This window comes from Eptatretus burgeri, chromosome 4, assembly GCF_056783735.1.
Source record: "Eptatretus burgeri isolate ZD-2024b chromosome 4, Ebu_testis_v1, whole genome shotgun sequence".
In the NCBI taxonomy this organism is placed as follows: Eukaryota; Metazoa; Chordata; class Myxini; order Myxiniformes; family Myxinidae; genus Eptatretus; species Eptatretus burgeri.
This window is the reverse complement of record NC_140964.1, coordinates 104,705,246-104,724,677: the sequence shown is the minus strand read 5'-3', so window position 1 is coordinate 104,724,677 and position 19,432 is coordinate 104,705,246. Positions and strand designations below refer to the sequence as shown.

The window sequence follows — 19,432 nt, the reverse complement described above, 5'->3', positions numbered from 1 at the left end:
TTGAAGTTGCGAAAATGACGATTTTAAAATTCTATCTCCTCCGCCATTTCTCAAGCGATCTTGAATTTGATTGTGGCATATGAATCTATGGGACAATATCTAAATTGGGTTGGGCCGGATTTACGATATTCACTTTCGTTTTCGTGTCACGTGACTTCAAAGTTGGCAAAAAATGCGAAAATGACGATTTTCAAAATCTATCTCCTCCATTTCTCAAGCGATCTTGAATTTGATTGTGGCATATGAATGTATGGGACAATATTGAAATTTGGTCGGGACGGATTTTCGAATTTCGCTTTCGTTTTCGCGTCACGTGACTTCAAAGTTTGCAAAAACTGCCCTACCTTCAGGAGGCTATATATTCTCTACTGGGCATGGTAAAAGTTAGTGAATGGTGTCATTGCATAGCAGCTGACCTTGTATATTTATACATTTTCCGCCGAAGGTGAAAAAGTTTCAAAACCCGAAATGTAAACGTCGGCATTTATTTTCAAAATATAATTTCGTGCGCGTGCGCCAAAATGGCGAGTCATCTTTAACCAAACTGTGCAGTTTGAGCTGCGCAGTAGAACTGCACAGTCGAGCTGCGCAGTAGAACTGCGCAGTAGTCTTCGGTCATAACTGAACATTGAGAACTTGTGGTATTATAGGGATGACCGTCACCCCCACACGGGGGTAATTTTTTCTCTTTCTTTCTCTTTCTCTTTCGATGTCTCTGTCTCTGTCTCTCTCCACAGATTTGTTACTTTCAAGATGGAGAAGAAACTTTGACATTAACTTGATCAGCATGGAAGGAGTCACCCGTTCATGAGATCACATATGCTAATTACCTCATTTGCATATTCATTATTTTGATGAATTTGCATTTTTCTGTCAAAATAGAGTTAAATACAGTTTATACTGCACCTATTAGAATACATCTCACCAGAGGAGCGAAATCGTCTTCCTCACAACAAACTGCATTTTTGGAAAGATGAAATATATATATATATATATATATATATATATATATATATATATATATATATATATATATATATATATATATATATATATAATGTTTATTCCAAATTTTTTTTTTATCACTTTCAATAAAATGGTCAAAAACTCCCATTGTTATCTGCATTTCTATGTTAACTATTGAAATCATTATAATACACAAGGAATCCAGATTTAGGAGGAGGCCATTTGGCCCATCCTGCCTGCTTCACATCACACCAATTTATACAAAAAATAAAATGAAAAATGTTCTTTTTTGTAGTTTTTTTCTCGTTTTTTGGAGGGTTTTTTTGTTACTTTTTTCTCTCGGTTATTTTTCTGGGTTTTTAATATTTTTTAAATCGTTTTTTGGAGTGTTTTTTTCTCGTTTGTTTTTTTTCCTCTTTTTTTTTCATTGCGGGGGGGGGAGTGGGGGGGGGAGGAAAGCGGAGAGTCGGCTAAAGTGGTTTTTGGATGATAAACAGACGTCATCCACACACCACTCCTTGATGAGATCCCCATAGATTACACTGCACAGATGCACACAATCACCCATCAATACTCAAGCGACCTAAAAGTCCTGCTAACATCCCTATACCCCTCTTTTGCCAATACTTCCAGGCACCTATCTAATTCCAATTTAAACTTATCCACTGTTTCTGTTGCTCCTACCCATCCAGCGAGACCGTTCCATGCATTAACTACTCTTTGAGTGAAAGACCCCTGCCTTATTAGTTACTGTACTTCTGTCTTTACTCTCCTTCTTTACTATCAGGCTGGGATCCCTGGTTCTTTCACTGTCTACTCTGCTGAAAAATTCTTCTACACTTATTTTGTCTATACTCTATCATCTTGAATATCTCAATCATATCCCCTCGTAACCACCCACTGCTAGTGCATACTACCCTGTCTCCTTCATCCGCTCCACATAGCTGAATCAAACTAGGTCCGGAATCAATCTCGTAGCTCTGCGCTGAACCCTCTCTATGGCAGCTACTGTATGTCCTTTCTAATTTGTGGTGACCAAAATTGAACATAATATTCTCGATGTGGCCCTCACTAAATTCCTATATTTGAGGTGTTGTCAGAATTGCATGTGAAAGTTTACTCACAGGAAAAGTGTAATTGGCCACGTGAGAATGTGCGTGTTTTTTTATTATTAAAGACTCCGCCACTGCAGGGAGAGGTGACACAATCACCCCACGGATATAATGTGCTCGTGCTCATTTCATTCTTGTACATGTCCAACCCTCCCACCCCTCCCCCCTACTCCCATGCCCTTCGGTAGTTTGTGAACTTGCTGCTTTTTGTCATGCCCCTTCCTGAGCTGAGACCCTTGTATAAAAATGCATAAATACAATTAGAAATCATGTACCAAGTGTGCAATAAGCAGTCAACAATAGTGAGATCTCACAAGTTTGAATACTGTGCAGTAATCAATTATTATATCACAAATATTTACAGGAGTTCCACTGGAAAAGGAATGAACAAATTTGAGGGACGTTTTGCTGCAAAAAAATGCGCTTTGGCTTCAGGTCCGTGACCTGGGTTGAGACACCTATTCAATCGGCTTTTGTGGAAAAAGGTGGGCGTTTTCCCATCGACTTGTCAACAACCAAGAAAAGCAGGTAAATTAACTCCATTATAATTACCTGCCTCTGTGTGCTCTATTTAAGCGTGTGAGTGTGATTGCATGGAGCAGTGTCAAGGGATGCACCGATTCTTTGCAATTGCCTCAGTTGTTGCGCAGCTCATTCGACAGCACACTCGTTTTTAGCTCACCTGGACTTTAGTCCGGTGAGGATATGTGATCGAGCAGTGTCCATAGGTGAGTGAGTGAGCAGTCAGTCCGTCAAGATTTCAGTCATTACCGCTTGAACCAAACTCACAATTTTGATGAAACTTGGCCACAGGCTTGATATTTCATGCCAAACAAAGGTTTATTGACCGCATCAAAATCTGTGCTCATTTCGGAACTCGATGGGGTGGGGAAGGCTTGACCCCCAAAGTAAGTATTTTCTCTCTTCTCTGAAACGACACACACAATTTCAATGAAACTTGACCACAACCTTCATCACCCATGATATACTAAACTTTGTTCATGGAATTTTAAAAAATCATGGTCGCAGAGCTCTGCCGGGAAACGGGGGGGGGGGTGGGGGGTGGGTGCTCGGGGTTGAGTGACTGTTGCGCCTTCAGGACACAAGATCCTATTTTTATTATACTGCACCTCCACACGAGCAGGGGTACCTGGCATTGCCTGGTGCTGGTCTCATCCTGTTGACATTTGAAGAAGTAAAATTTTGCTCTTTTTCTACATTTTGTGGGGGCCGAAAACACCTCCCTCCACCCACTTTGGAATGGGGTCGGGGATCATGTGATATTGTTGCGGAAATGGGCCCTTTGTGGGTTATTAAATATAGGATCAGCCCAGATCCCTCAAATGTATGTTTAGCCAGGTTGTTCGGTAATTGGACGTTACATGTGTGTTGGGAGGTGTAGCAGGCTGTCCAGTGTTCACACGGTGGTGGTGTACCGATATGCGCCGTTATTTTCTTCCTTCCCCCCTCCGAACGAGATGGCGGCGACGGCCCTCCTTCCCCCCAGCCCCTGCCCAGCGCTCTGACAGAGTCAGTCAACGAAACGTGTCAGCAACCCATTGGCAGAGAGCGGCTGCAAGCTCGAAGGATGGACTAATCACGTGTCCCCGGGGGTGGTCCAGGAGAGCGAGCCCCAAGAAGGCAAGGGAGAAACTGCTAGTGTGTCGAGTCTGCGATCGGCTTCGAGAGAGAGGCCAGCCCCGAAAAGCAAAGGAAGGGGCGGCTGTGTAGAGTCTACGTTCTACTTCATGAGGAGTGGTTTGGTCGGCTGTTCCTCCTCGGTTATGGATCCAGCCTGAGGTCATCCACAGGTTCATCCTAAGTCCAGTCACGGAGCCTCTGACTGTCCTGACTCCCTGACGGCTTGACACGTCTTTCATCCCATCGTTCCGTCTGCGGAGCCCAACACCGGGATTGGCCTAGTCTGGTGTACGGGCCAGGCCTGGATTCTCATACTGGACCTTGTGAGAAACCAGCTGGAACACACCATAGATCTTTCTTTCCTGTGCCGTTGAACTTACTGGGGCTGAATGCGGCGAGGCGGGTGCGTGAGCGGTGCGACAAAAGGAGGCTGTCGCCACCATCTTGCCACGCGGCATGCACGAGCGATGCCGATAGGAGTACGAGCGCCATCTTGCCACGCTGCATACTTGAGCTTGGACACTCAAATCCGACAACATCAGCTTGTCAAGAGCCGCATTCGTGCCTTTGACACTTTTCCTCTCGTCCATGAGGCACTACCATGTGCTCCGTGTTTTGTCGGCAAGTTGTCTGCATGTTGTCTAAGGTTTATTTCGCTAAAGTTCCCTTCAAAACCCGTATCCGTAGCTCCCTAGTTAAGAGCGGGTTATAGATTAATTATAACATTGTCGTGAATGCTTTGCTTGTGTCGTATTTCCCCGATGTGTCCCCAATAAATCTGGCTGAGTTATACGAAAGTTGCCGTCTTGAGTTTATTCGTGACGTGCTGAGGAACAATCCGCTCGATTTGTATTTAAAACCAAATGGGCTATGGACTGGCAGACCGCTCGGTCTCTGACAAACCCAGTCTGTAGCCGGGGTCTATTTCCCCAACTGGTACGGCCCAGATGTTCGGTGGTATCGTGATCTGAGGCGCGTGACCCGAGACCTGTGCCAAACTCGCTGGCGTTATAACCTCTGAGATGGCGGTGCTGTCAAATGATGCCGAATCCTCAAAATTTGGCTGTCAAGAGTAGGGTGCGAATCCCTCCACCGTCGAAACTATAACAATATTACCTTTCACTTCGCTATGAAGGTTGAGGAACAATAGAGCGATTAAATAAATAAAACACACACACACCCCCAAACATATACACACACAAACATACACACACCCATGACACACACACACACCCATGACACACATACTCATCACACACACACACACACACACACACACACACACACCCATCACACACATACCTCACTCACACACATACTCATCACACATACACACACACACATACACACACACATACACACACATACACACACAGACACACACACATACACACACACACATACACACATACACACACATACACACACACATACACACACATACACACACACACACACACACACACACACATTCACACACATACCTCACTCACACACATACTCATCACACATACACACACACACACACACACACACACACACACACACATTCACACACACACACACACACACACACACACATACCTCACTCACACACATACACATACACATACACACACACACACACACACACACACACACACACACACACACAAACATACACACACACACACATCTTTGTTTTTGTTCCAAATTAAAATCACTGCTTTGCCTGTGAGGATGTCCTTTCGATTGATTCATCACAAATATAGCGATACATGGAATTATTTTCCTGTTTGCCGAGTTACCACGTGCGGGCGAAACAACAAGGGAAGTTTAGCAATCGGTTACGCACGTACGTACGTTTGTGTATGCATTTTGTTTGTAACGTACATGGGAAACCGTTCAACAAAGGAAATTGAAACTTTACCACATGTTACATGACCATGTGACACAGCACATATTACTTGGATGACTCCCACCCCCTCAGAAGGCACATGGTGAATTAAACAAAGCCTAATGCCCAGAGACAATGTCACTTCATCACATTCGAAACTCCTATCATTGTAATCATTTCAGCCTTGATTGTGATCGGCTGGCGACAAAAGCGAAGAAGAAGAAGAAGAAGAAGAAGACGGGCATTTTGGCCTTTTAACGATTTCCCGATTGACACTTTATCGATCTATTGTGGCGTCGTTGTCAGTCTTGGTAATCATGAATACACTCGAGAACGACAATAAACGCTTCTTTGTAAAGGGTTATAAATGTTCTCCACAGCAGACTTTTCAAAATACAATTTGTCCACATTTACCTCAGAAGTGGAGATAGATGCAATTACAAATTTGCCGCCTCAGACAAGTCCTTCTCAACACTGTGTGGATAAAGTATTCCATGAATACCATGTAGTTTTATAAATAATCGGGATAACACATCCCGCAGTGTACAATATCATGTGAACAATAATGTCGTGTTTTAACTATACACAGTTCATGATGTCGAATGAAAAAATTGTTCCGTCAAACGGAATTCACAAGATGATGTGGAGATCATTTCATTCAATGATTGCACCAGGTGTGCACGGGAAATAGTTTTACCTTGACAAGGCTTTTGGGTGATGGAGTGTGACAACAAGACAGGTGTGTGTTGAGGCGGATCGATGCACCTGCACACACACAATCCATACAACGCGGCCACGAGCAAAGCAGACACCCTTACCTCCTCGATGTGCGATCACTTGTTGAGAACGCGGAATCCTCTTCGGTTTGTGGATGAGGTTTGGATAGAACAGGAATGTCAGCGAGAGAGCGACGTATAGAATCAGACAGACGGCCGCTAAGGTTAGCCAGAAGGTCGACATGATCTCGCAGGTGTTCACTCGAGGTGAACGTGCTTGTAAATGATGCTGGGGGGCTGGACAAGGGGGAAGATCATTGAGGAGGTAGAACCCACTCACTCCAATGGCAGGAGAGGAAGAGATGGAGAGCGTGAAGAGATTCTGATCGACTTTACTTGTGAAGACACGTCGTTGCACAAGCAAGTTAATCGAGTTTTGCTGCAACCTACAACGAGTCTTGACGCACGCCATTTGACCCATCATGTCAGTGCTCGGATTTATTTTCGGTGGGCGAGAGGAGAACAGTTGTGGAAATGCACAGGGACACCACATCTGCCTCAGAATCAATCATTGTGGTGTCCCTATGTGGTTGAAGGTAAATGTGGTGGAAGGCGGACCCCACTCGGACGCATTTTTATATCTCTCAACTGAAGACCCGAGGCATTACGTTTTCGGCTTGTCCGTCCATTCGTCCGCGTGTTATCGGTGTTTTGTTCCCATGATAAGTTGTGAACCGCTGAAAGGATTTCAAGTAAACGTGGGACAATTGTGCAGTCTAATACAAAGATGAACTGATTAGATTTTGGGTCCATCAGGTCAAAGGTCATGTGCCCCTTGAAAACCATTGTCGGTCAAAAAACCATTCGTGTTGTGGTCAAAATGAGATCACATGAGCAATATTAAGAGAAGGACCCACTCACCACCCCTTGCTGGAGCAAAGCACTCCATTGTTTTTACAAAGGTTATTATGTGGGATGACCAATAAGTGATGGTTGTGTAGTTGCTGGAATTGGTGGCAGCTATATTTGTCAGGATGGCTTCCCTGGCAACCACCAAAAATTACTGTATTCACCTAAACAAAATAAAATGACCACAGATTCGTTACTTTCAAGATAGAGAAGAAACTTTGGCATCAACTTGATCAGCATGGAAGGAGATGCACGTTTCTGACATCATATGTGCTAATTACCTCATTTGCATATTCATTATTTTGATAAATTTGCATTTTTCTGTGAAAATAGAGTTTATACTGCACCTGCAGAATACATCTCACCAGAGGAGTGATATCGTCTTCCTAACAACAAACTGCATTTTTGTAAAGAAGTATATATATATATATGTTGACATATATTTATTTAAAAAATTTTTTTTTTCACTTTCAATAATATGGTCAAAAACTCCCATTGTGTCTGCATTTCCATGGTAACTATTAAAATAATTATTACACACAAGGAATCCAGATGTAGGAGGAGGCCATTTGGCCCATCCTGCCTGCTTCACATCACACCAATTTATACAAAAAAAGAAAATAAAAAAATGTTCTTTTTTGTAGTTTTTTTCTCGTATATATTTCTCGTTTTTTTGGAGGGGTTTTTTGTCATTGTTTTGTCTCGGTTATTTTTCTGGATTTTAAATATTTTTTTAATAGTTTTTCGATCCTCGTTGAGGATCTCCAAGTGTTACTCACGTTGTTCTTCATCTTTTACTTGTGGACTTTTTTTGTTTCACAGCCTACAGTTTTCATCGAAATTTCGTAAAACTTGGCATATACATGTAAAAATACCCTACGCAGACAGTAACCATCTCCGATTTTGAAAATTCCTCCCAGAAAAAAAGTTATGATGTCAAAATATCTCCGTTAAAGGAAATCACCTAAAAAATTATCTCCGAAACTAGGCGAGCTTTTTGGATTCTGTTTGCGGTAATCGAACAGGGCATTAACAGAGATGAATCACCGCACATATGATCCATCACTGTGACGTCATATCAATTTTTATGACGTCATTCCTATTTTTTGACATTTTTTGTTTCACAACCCAGAGTTTTCATCGGATCTTCGTGAAACTTGCCATGTAAATGCAGAAAGCCCACGCACGGGCAGTAACCATCTCTGATTTTGGAAATTTTTCCTAGACAAAAAGTTGACGTCATAATATCGCCGCCAATGGAAATCGCTTCTACCATTATCTCCGAAATTAGGCAAGTTGTTTGAATTTTGTTTGCGGGAATCAAGCCGGGCATTAGCACAGATATAATTTATTGCAAACTTGATACATCACAATGATGTCATATTCACTTTTATGACGTCATAATTAAGAGGACGAGGATCTTAGCTCATTTGAGTTTGTTTGGAGTGTTTTTTCTCATTTTTTTCTAGTTTATTTATTTCTATTTTATATTTCCATTGGGGGGGAGGAGGGCGGAGAGTGGGCTAAAGTGGATCTTGGGTGATAAACACACATCATCCACACACCACTCCTTGATGAGATCCCCACAGACAACACTCTGCACAGATGCACACAATCACCCATCAATACTCAAGCTACCTAGAAGTCCTGCTAAGATCCCTAAACCCCTCTTTCGCCAATACTTCCAGGTACCTATCTAATTCCAATTTAAACTTATCCACTGTTTCTGCTGCTCCTACCTTTCCAGCGAGACCATTCCATGCATTAACTACTCTTTGAGTGAAAGACCCCTACCTTATTAGTTACAACTGTCGTTATTCTCCTTCTTTACTATCAGGCTGGGATCCCTGGTTCTTTCACTGTCTACTCTGCTGAAAAATTATTCTGCACTTATTTTGTCGATACTCTTTATCGTCTTAAACATCTCAATCATATCCCCTCATAACCACTCCCTTCTAGTGTTTTAAACACTGTCTCCTTCATCCGCTCCACATAGCTGAATCAAACTCGGTCCGGAATCAATCTCATAGTAATGCGCTGAACCTTCTCTATGGCAGTTACTGTATGTCCTTTCTCATTTGTGGTGACCAAAATTGCACGTAATATTCTGGATGTGGCCCTCACTAAATTCCTATACAATGTTAACACCACCTCTTTTGATTTACAAATGATCGCACTGCAAATACAACCTAAAACCCCATTTGCTTTACCTTTCGCTGCCTGGCATTGTGCTACCTGTTCACATCCCATATCTATTACCACTCCCAGATCCTTCTTCTGTGTGACACACTCCAAAATTATCCCTTGCATCCTGTAATCTCTATTTTAATTATTCTTTCCCATCCCCAACATCTTACACTTGCTCAGGTTAAACTCCATCTGCCAATCTTTTGCCCAATCTATGCAAGTATCAATACTTTCATGAATCTGATTACCACCTCCTTTGCTGTCCACCTTATCTCCAAGCTTTGTGTCATCTGCAAATTTGGAAAGCCTTCTCTTCATCCCACTATCCAAATCGTTAATGTAAATTATGAATAACTTTGTGAATGCACCCGACGCTGCCCGGGTTCTTTTTGAATGAATTTAATCTTCTATACATATGTCTGACGCGAGCACAGTATCAGTTCCCTATTGGGCCATGGCAGTCATAGGCTAAGGGGGTTGGTGAGGGGGAAACACACCCCATTTCCCCCCCCCCCAACCCCGGCCGAGGGGCCTTGCAACATAGCCTATAACCTTCCCAGGGCCCATCCCGACATTCTTTGTTTCAGTGGTTTGCTCCTATCTTTCACCTTTCAGGAGATTAGCACATGCAGACAAACAAAAAAACAGACAAACAAAAACTTAAAAGCATATGTTAGATCTATTGTACAGTATATATGGCGTTGGCCCCATGTCAATCGGCTGAACTTGAAAAATTTACGTGACAAAATCAGGTGATGACATCATAATTCAGAAACCGGAAGTCGGAAGTACAATTATTTTACATCGGGACACTCCCGGGTACATGTTCTGTCAGCATGTAAAGTTTGATGAGGATCAGTCCAGTACTTTTCGTGTGCATAGGTCACAGAGAAACACACACAGACACACTTTCAACTTTATATATAAAGATAATGGTCCTCGTACTCATCCCTGAGGTACACCACTACTTACATTCTCCCAGCCAGACATCCTCCCACTCACAGGCACTCTTTGTTTCCCAGGGTGCGATTTGTGAAATTTCAAGCGGGGGGGGGGGGGGGAGTTGGCAGACATCATGAATATTTGTTTTTTTTAATTTCTCTGACTTTTACAATTTAAAGCTGTGCATAGCAATTGCGACTTGAAGGTGATAAGTTATATTACAATTTAAAAATATCCCTGTGGGGGACTGATGGTTATTTCCCATGAAGAGTTTGGTCTGTATCCGGCTGTCTGTTTCTGAGAAGATTTTTAATGAAAAACCAAGATTTGAGGCGAACCCCCCCCCCACCACCCTTTCACACATTTAAATGGGTGAATTGGATGGGGAGCACAACCCCATGAGACATTGCTGTCCTGATGCATTGTAACAAATTAGATCCGTATCGCTCAGATTGTTGTGGAGAAGATGATGTTTTAGTCAAATGTTAACGTACGGACGTACATACAGACAGATGGCCAGAAAAGGGGACCCAATATATGAGCTTATTTCGGAGAAATAACCTAAAAACATATATAACTAGAAGGGGAGTACTCGGTAGAGTGCAAAACCTCCGCCGCCAATACTGCTGGGTCACTTAAGTGAACCTGATATCCTATTCATTGTAGGTCAAAACGGATCAGACTCTACTGAACCACGATTGAACAAACTAAACCAGATCGACGCACATGTAGAAATGCCCAAAAAATAATATCGAAGTTTTTTGAAAAAAAAGTTGCAAAATTTCTGTTTTTTTTTTCTCGAACAAATTTTTTTGGGGGGGTTGGAAATCACTTAAAGCATGCAGAAATGCAAAAAAAAATAAAAAATTCAAATATTTTTCAAATAAAATCGAAATTTTTTTGAAAAAAAGTTGCAAAATTTTGTTGTTTTTTTTCTCTAACAATTTTTTTTTTGTTTGGAAATCACTTAAAACATGTAGAAATGCAAAAACAAAAATTCAAATATGTTTTTTTTCAAAATGGCCGCCATAGCGGCCATATTGGACTTTGGACCAAATCCGAAATCTAATGGCATGATCCTTGGACCATACCTAAGCCCCCCACCAAGTTTCGTTTGAATCCGTCCAAGAGTTTTTCTGTAATACTGTTCAAAAACAAACAAACAAACAGACAGGGGTGAAAACAGTAACCTCCATCCATCTTCGATGGCGGAGGTGAACAAGAAGGGCACTCGGTGGAGCACATACCTCCACCCCGTAATGCCTGATGCACGAGAACATATCGGGCCCAATACATTTTTGAAATATCATGCCATGCAGTACTTTTTCCTTTTTGGCCATATCTCTCAATGGTGAAGAATCACTTTAAAAACTTAAATAATTCTGGTAACCAGATCCCGATTCGGATCTTCACCAAAATCGAATCTGTTCGTCCTTACGACACGCCCAACGTGTCCACCACGTTTTGTCTGAATCCGTCCTCAACTTTTTGAGATATCGTGCTATCTCTAATTTTGAGCCGGATCTCTCAACGGCAAAGAATCAATTAAAAAATTCTCGTCGTTGCAGTCGGATCGAGATCTTCACCAAAATCGACCAATTTTTCCTTGTCACACAACGAACATGTCCACCAAGATTCATCCGAATCCGTCCACAACTTTTTCAGATATCCTGTATACAAAGAGACAAACAGACAGAAAGGGGTGAAAATGTAACCTCCTTCACCTTCGGTGGCGGAGGTAAATATAATAGTATATATCGTTTTTGGCCCGATCTCTTAATGGTGAAGAATCACTTCAAAAATCAAATAATTCTCGAATCCAGATCTGGATTCGGATCTTCACCAAAAGCGAATCAATTTGTCCTTGTCACACAACCAATATGTCCAGCAAGTTTCATCCGAATCCGTCCACAACTGTTTTGAGATATAGTGTTGTATATTAGTTTCGCCCTATCTTGCAATGGTGAAGAATCGCTTTAAAAATTATCAGATCCGGATCCGGATTCGGATCTTCACCAAAATTGAATCAATTCTTTCTTGTTACACACCCAACATGTCCACAAAATTTCATCCAGATCTGTCCACATCTTTTTGAGATATCCTGTACACAAACAGAAAGGGGTGAAAATATATCCTCCTTCACGTTTGGTGACAGGTAATTAATCCATTTCTCACAATGAAAAAAAAAAGTAATGAAAAAATAATCTTGGAACGACTTAAGCTCGACATGTACGTACTATTATTTACATTTTTTCATAAAATTATGAGTTGGACAGGTGACCGTGATGAGTTTCTTTAAAGTCGGTGATCACATGATAGGGTTGCAGAAAGCTTTAAATATATTTTAAAAGAAGAGGGTGAGGGGAACGCAAAGACGGGACAGATCAGAAAGAGGAAGTTGAGGCTTTGGAGGGGGGGGGGTTTGAGGAGTTGTGGTGGAGGTAGGTTGTTGGGAGGGGTTTGAAGGCTTAAAATGGGGAGGGGATTGATGCCTTGTGGTTGGGAGGGTGAGCATTTGTTGTAGTGGGGAGGGTGGAGCAAACATTGGAAAGAGTTGGGAATGGAATGTTCAGGTTTGAGGTGGCAACTTCAGATTGGGGGGGGGGAGTTGAGGTGTTGTCAGAATTGCATGTGTAAGTTTACTCACAGGAAAAGTGTAATTGGCCACGTGAGAATGTGTGTTTTTTTTATTATTAAAGACTGCCACTGCAGGGAGAGGTGACACAATCACCCCACGGATATAATGTGCTCGTGCTCATTTCATTTTTGTGCATGTCCAACCCTCACACCCCTCCCCCCTACTCCCATGCCCTTTGGTGGTTTGTGAACTTGCTGCTTTTTGTCATTCTGCCCCTTCCTGAGCCGAGACCCTTGTATAAAAATGCATAAATACAATGTGAAATCACGTACCAAGTGTGCAATAAGCAGTCGACAAGAGTGAGATCTCACGAGTTTGAATACTGTGCAGTAATCAATTATTATATCACAAATATTTACAGGAGTTCCACTGGAAAAGGAAGGAACAAATTTGAGGGAAGTTTTGCTGCAAAAAAATGCGCTTTGGCTTCAGGTCCGCGACCTGTGTTGACACACCTATTCAATCGGCTTTTGTGGGAAAAGGTGGGCGTTTTCCCATCGACTTGTCAACAACCAGGAAAAGCAGGTAAATTACCTCCAGGATGATTACCTGCCTCTGTGTGCTCTATTTAAGCATGTGAGTGTGAATGCATGGAGCAGTGTCAAGGGATGCAACGATTCTATGCAATTGCCTCAGTTGTTGCGCAGCTCATTCGACAGCACACTCGTTTTTAGCTCACCTGGACTTTAGTCCGGTGAGCATATGTGATCGAGCAGTGTCCGTAGGTGAGTGAGTGAGTGAGTCAGTCAGTCAGTCCGTCAAGACTTCAGTCATTACCGCTTGAACCAAACACAATTTTGATGAAACTTGGCCACAGGCTTCATATTTCATGCCAAACAAAGGTTTATTGAATGCATCAAAATCTGCGCTCATTTAGGAACTTGATGGGGTGGGAGAGGCTTAACCCCCAAAATGAGTATTTTCTCTCTTCTCTGAAACAACACACACAATTTCAATGAAACTTGACCACAACCTTCATCACCCATGATATACTTAACTTTGTTCATGGAATTAAAAAAAATCATGGTCGCATGGCTCTGTGGGGTTGGGGGAAGGGGTGCGAGGGGGGGTGCTGGGGGTTGAGTGACTGTTGCACCTGATCCAAGTGACCTTCAGGACGCACGATCCTATTTTTATTATATAGCACCTGTGCACGAGCAGGGGTACCTGGCATTGTCTGATGCTGGTCTCATCCTGTTGACATTTGAAGAAGTAAAATTTTGCTCTTTTTGTACATTTGTGGGGGCCGAAAACACCTCCCTACACCGACTTAGGAATGGGGTCGTGGATCATGTAATATTGTTGCGGAAATGGGCCCTTTGTGGGTTATTAAATATAGGATCAGCCCAGATCCCCCCTTAAATGCATGTTTAGCCAGGTTGTTTGGTAATTGGACGTTACATGTGTGTCGGGAGGTGTAGCAGGCTGTCCAGTGTTCACACAGTGGTGGCGTACCGAGAGGCGCCGTTCTTCTTCCTTCGCCCCTCCGAACCAGCCCCTGCCCAGCGCTCTGACAGTCAGTCAACGAAACGTGTCAGCAACCCATTGGCGGAGAGCGGCTGCAAGCTCGAAGGATGGATCAATCACGTGTCCCCGTGGGCGGTCCAGGAGAGTGAGCCCCAAGAAGGCAAGGGAGAAACTGCTAGTGTGTCGAGTCTGCGATCGGCTTCGAGAGAAAGGCCGGCCCCGAAAAGCAAAGAAGGGACGGCTGTGTGGAGTCTGCGTTCTGCTTCATGAGGAGTGGTTTGGTCGGCTGTTCCTCCTCGGTTATGGATCCAGCCTGAGGTCTTCCACAGGTTCATCCTGAGTCCAGTCATGGAACCTCTGACTGTCCTGACTCCCTGACGGCTCGACATCTCTTTCATCCCATCGTTCCGTCTGCGGAGCCCAACACCGGGATTGGCCGAGACTGGTGTACGGGCCAGGCCTGGATTCGCATACTGGACCTTGTGAGAAACCAGCTGAAACACACCATAGATCTTTCTCTCCTGTGCCGTCGACATTACGGGGGCTGAACGTGCCAAGGCTGGTGTGTGAGCGGTGCGACAAAAGGAGGCCGTCGCCGCCGCCATCTTGTCACGCGGCATGCACGAGCGATGCCGATAGGAGTACGAGCGCCATCTTGCCACGCTGCATGCTCGAGCTTGGGCGCTCGAATCCGACAACATCGGCTTGTAACGAGCCGCATTCGTGCCTTCGACACTTTTCCTCTCGTCCATGAGGCACTACCAAGTACTCCGTGTCTTGTCTGCATGTTGTCTAAGGTTTATTTCACTCGGGCTCCCTTCGAAACCTGTATCCCTAGCTCCCAAGTTAAGAGCGGGTTACAGATTAATTATAACATTGTCGTGAATGCTTTGCTTGTGTCGTGTTTCCCCGATGTGTCCCCAATAAATCTGGCTGAGTTATACGAAAGTTGCGGCTTGAGTTTATTCGTGCCGTGCTGAGGAACAATCAGCTCGATTTGTATTTAAAACCAAACGGGCTACGGACTGGCAGACTTCGCTCGGTCTCTGACAAACCCAATCTGTAGCCGGGGTCTATTTCCCCAACTGGTACGGCCCAGGTGTACGTTGGTATCGTGATCTCAGGCGCGTGACCCGAGAGCTGTGCTGAACGAGCTGGCGTTATAACCCCTGAGATGGCGGTGCTGTTAAGTGACGCCGAATCCTCAACATTTGGCTGTCAAGACGGGAGTGCGAATCCCTCCACCGTCGAAGCTATAACAATATCACCTTTCGCTTCGCTACGAATAGAAGGTTGAGGAAAAATAGAGCGATTAAATAAAAATCACACACACACACACACACACACACACACACACACACACACACACACACACACACACACACCCATGACACACACACACACACACACACCCATGACACACACAAACATACACACACACACACACACACACATCTTTGTTTTTGTTCCAAATTAAAATCACTGCTTTGCCTGTGAGGATGTCCTTTCGATTGATTCATCACAAATATAGCGATACATGGAATTATTTTCCTGTTTGCCGAGTTACCACGTGCGGGCGAAACAACAAGGGAAGTTTAGCAATCGGTCACGCACATACGTACGTTTGTGTATGCATTTTGTTTGTAACGTACATGGGAAACCGTTCAACAAAGGAAATTGAAACTTTACCACATGTTACATGACCATGTGACACAGCACATATTACTTGGATGACTCCCACCCCCTCAGAAGGTACATGGTGAATTAAACAAAGCCTAATGCCCAGAGACAATGTCACTTCATCACATTCGAAACTCCTATCATTGTAATCACTTCAGCCTTGATTGTGATCGGCTGGCGACAAAAGCGAAGAAGAAGAAGAAGAAGACGGGCATTTTGGCCTTAAAACGATTTTCTGATTTATACTTTATCGATCTATTGTGGCGTCGTTGTCAGTCTTGGTAATCATGAATACACTCGAGAACGACAATAAACGCTTCTTTGTAAAGGGTTATAAATGTTCTCCACAGCAGACTTTTCAAAATACAATTTGTCCACATTTACCTCAGAAGTGGAGATAGATGCAATTACAAATTTGCCGCCTCAGACAAGTCCTTCTCAACACTGTGTGGATAAAGTATTCCATGAATACCATGTAGTTTTATAAATAATCGAGATAACACATCCCGCAGTGTACAATATCATGTGAACAATAATGTCGTGTTTTAACTATACACAGTTCATGATGTCGAATGAAAAAATTGTTCCGTCAAACGGAATTCACAAGATGATGTGGAGATCATTTCATTCAATGATTGCACCAGGTGTGCACGGGAAATAGTTTTACCTTGACAAGGCTTGGGTGATGGAGTGTGACAACAAGACAGGTGTGTGTTGAGGCGGATCGATGCACCTGCACACACACAATCCATACAACGCGGCCACGAGCAAAGCAGACACCCTTACCTCCTCGATGTGCGATCACTTGTTGAGAACGCGGAATCCTCTTCGGTTTGTGAATGAGGTTTGGATAGAACAGGAATGTCAGCGAGAGAGCGACGTATAGAATCAGACAGACGGCCGCTAAGGTTAGCCAGAAGGTCGACATGATCTCGCAGGTGTTCACTCGAGGTGAACGTGCTTGTAAATGATGCTGGGGGGCTGGACAAGGGGGAAGATCATTGAGGAGGTAGAACCCACTCACTCCAATGGCAGGAGAGGAAGAGATGGAGAGCGTGAAGAGATTCTGATCAACTTTACTTGTGAAGACACGTCCTTGCACAAGCAAGTTAATCGAGTTTTGCTGCAACCTACAACGAGTCTTGACGCACGCCATTTGACCCATCATGTCAGTGCTCAGATTTATTTTCGGTGGGCGAGAGGACAACAGTTGTGGAAATGCACAGGGACACCACATTTACCTCAGAATCAATCATTGTGGTGTCCTCTGGTGGAAGGTAAATGTGGTGGAAGGCGGACTCCACTCGGACGTATTTTTATATCTCTCAACTGAAGACCCGAGGAATTACGTTTTCGGCTTGTCCGTCCATTCGTCCGCGTGTTATCGGTGTTTTGTTCCCATGATAAGTTGTGAACCGCTGAAAGGATTTCAAGTAAACGTGGGACAATTGTGCAGTCTAATACAAAGATGAACTGATTAGATTTTGGGTCCATCAGGTCAAAGGTCATGTGCCCCTTGAAAACCATTGTCGGTCTAAAAACCATTCGTGGTGTGGTGAATATGAGATCACATGAGCAATATTAAGAGAAGGACCCACTCACCACCCCTTGCTGGAGCAAAGCACTCCAAAAGGATTTCCAAAGGTTATTATGTGGGATGACCAATAAGTGATGGTTGTCTAGTTGCTGGAATTGGTGGCAGCTATGTTTGTAACGATGGCTTCCCCGGCAACCACCAAAAATTACTGTATTCACCTAAACAGAATAAAATGACCACAGATTCGTTACTTTCAAGATAGAGAAGAAACTTTGACATCAACTTGATCAGCATGGAAGGAGATGCACGTTCTTGACATCATATGTGCAAATTACCTCATTTGCATATTCATTATTTTGATAAATTTGCATTTTTCTGTGAAAATAGAGTTTATACTGCACCTGCAGAATACATCTCACCAGAGGAGTGATATCGTCTTCCTAACAACAAACTGCATTTTTGGAAAGATGTAAATATATATAGACATATGCTTATTCCAATTTTTTTTTTTCACTTTCAATAAAATTATCAAAAACCCACATTGTATTTGCCTTTCCATGGTAACTATTAAAATCATTATTATACACAAGGAATCCAGATGTAGGAGGAGGCCATTTGGCCCACCCTGCCTGCTTCACATCATACCAATTTATACAAAAAAATAAAATGAAAAATGTTCTTTTTTTCTAGTTTTTTTCTCGTTTTTTTTCGAGGTTTTTTGGAGGGTTTTTTGTCATTTTTTTTCCTCATTTTTTTCCATTGGGGGGGCGAGGAGGTCGGAGAGTGTGCTAAAGTGGTTCTTGGGTGATAAACACACATCATACACACACCACTCCTTGATGAGATCCCCACAGATAACACTACACAGATGCACACAATCACCCATCAATACTCAAGCTACCAAAAAGTCCTGCTAACATCCCTATACCCCTCTTTTGCCAATACTTCCAGGCACCTATCTAATTCCGATTTAACCTTCTCCACTGTTTCTGTTGCTCCTACCCATCCAGCGAGACCGTTCCATGCATTAACTACTCTTTGAGTGAAAGACCCCTGCCTTATTAGTTACTGTACTTCTGTCTTTACTCTCCTTCTTTACTATCAGACTGGGATCCCAGGTTCTTTCACTGTCTACTCTGCTGAAAAATTCATCTGCACTTATTTTGTCTATACTCTATCATCTTAAACATCTCAATCATATCCCCTCATAACCACCCACTGCAAGCGCATAAAACCCTGTCTCCTTCATCCGCTCCACATCGCTGAATCAAACTAGGTCCGGAATCAATCTCGTAGCTCTGCGCTGAACCCTCTCTATGGCAGCTACTGTATGTCCTTTCTAATTTGTGGTGACCAAAATTGAACATAATATTCTAGATGTGGCCCTCACTAAATTCCTATACAATGTTAACACCACATCTTTTGATTTGCAAATGATCGCCCTGCAAATACAACCTAAAACCCGATTTGCTTTCCCTCGAGCTGCCTGGCATTGTGCTACCTGCTCTCCTCCCATGTCTATTACCATTCACAGATCCTTCTTCTGTGTGACACACTCCAAAATTACCCCTTGCATCCTGTCATCTCTATTTTATTGTTCTTTCCCATCCCCAACACCTTACACTTGCTCAGGTGAAACTCCATCTGCCAATCTTTTGCCCCATCTATGCAAGTGTCAATACTTTCATGAATCTGATCACCACCTCCTTTGCTGTCCACCTTACCTCCAAGCTTTGTGTCATCTGCAAATTTGGAAAGCCT

General features: G+C 43.2%; 2 protein-coding genes across 5 annotated transcripts in view; one reads left to right on the top strand and one right to left on the bottom strand.

The window, feature by feature from the left end:
* The window catches only part of LOC147028821 (uncharacterized), a 116,390-nt gene extending 111,593 nt beyond the window's left edge, over positions 1–4,797 (top strand). For both annotated transcript variants that reach the window (XM_085879562.1, XM_085879560.1), the window contains 2 exons: positions 2,443–2,606; positions 3,557–4,797. In XM_085879562.1, the coding sequence (XP_085735688.1) occupies positions 2,443–2,475 (33 nt within the window). In that variant the 3' untranslated portion in view covers positions 2,476–2,606; positions 3,557–4,797. The remainder of the gene's footprint in view (positions 1–2,442; positions 2,607–3,556) is intronic.
* Positions 1–19,432, bottom strand: part of GDPD1 (glycerophosphodiester phosphodiesterase domain containing 1) — a 102,316-nt gene that overhangs the window by 67,529 nt on the left and 15,355 nt on the right. The window contains exon 2 of one of the 3 annotated variants that reach the window (XM_085879559.1): positions 16,921–17,115. In XM_085879559.1, the coding sequence (XP_085735685.1) occupies positions 16,921–17,115 (195 nt within the window). Of the gene's footprint in view, positions 1–6,413; positions 6,751–16,920; positions 17,514–19,432 lie in introns of those variants that run through there. The other 2 variants (XM_085879558.1, XM_085879557.1) reach the window with 2 other exon arrangements.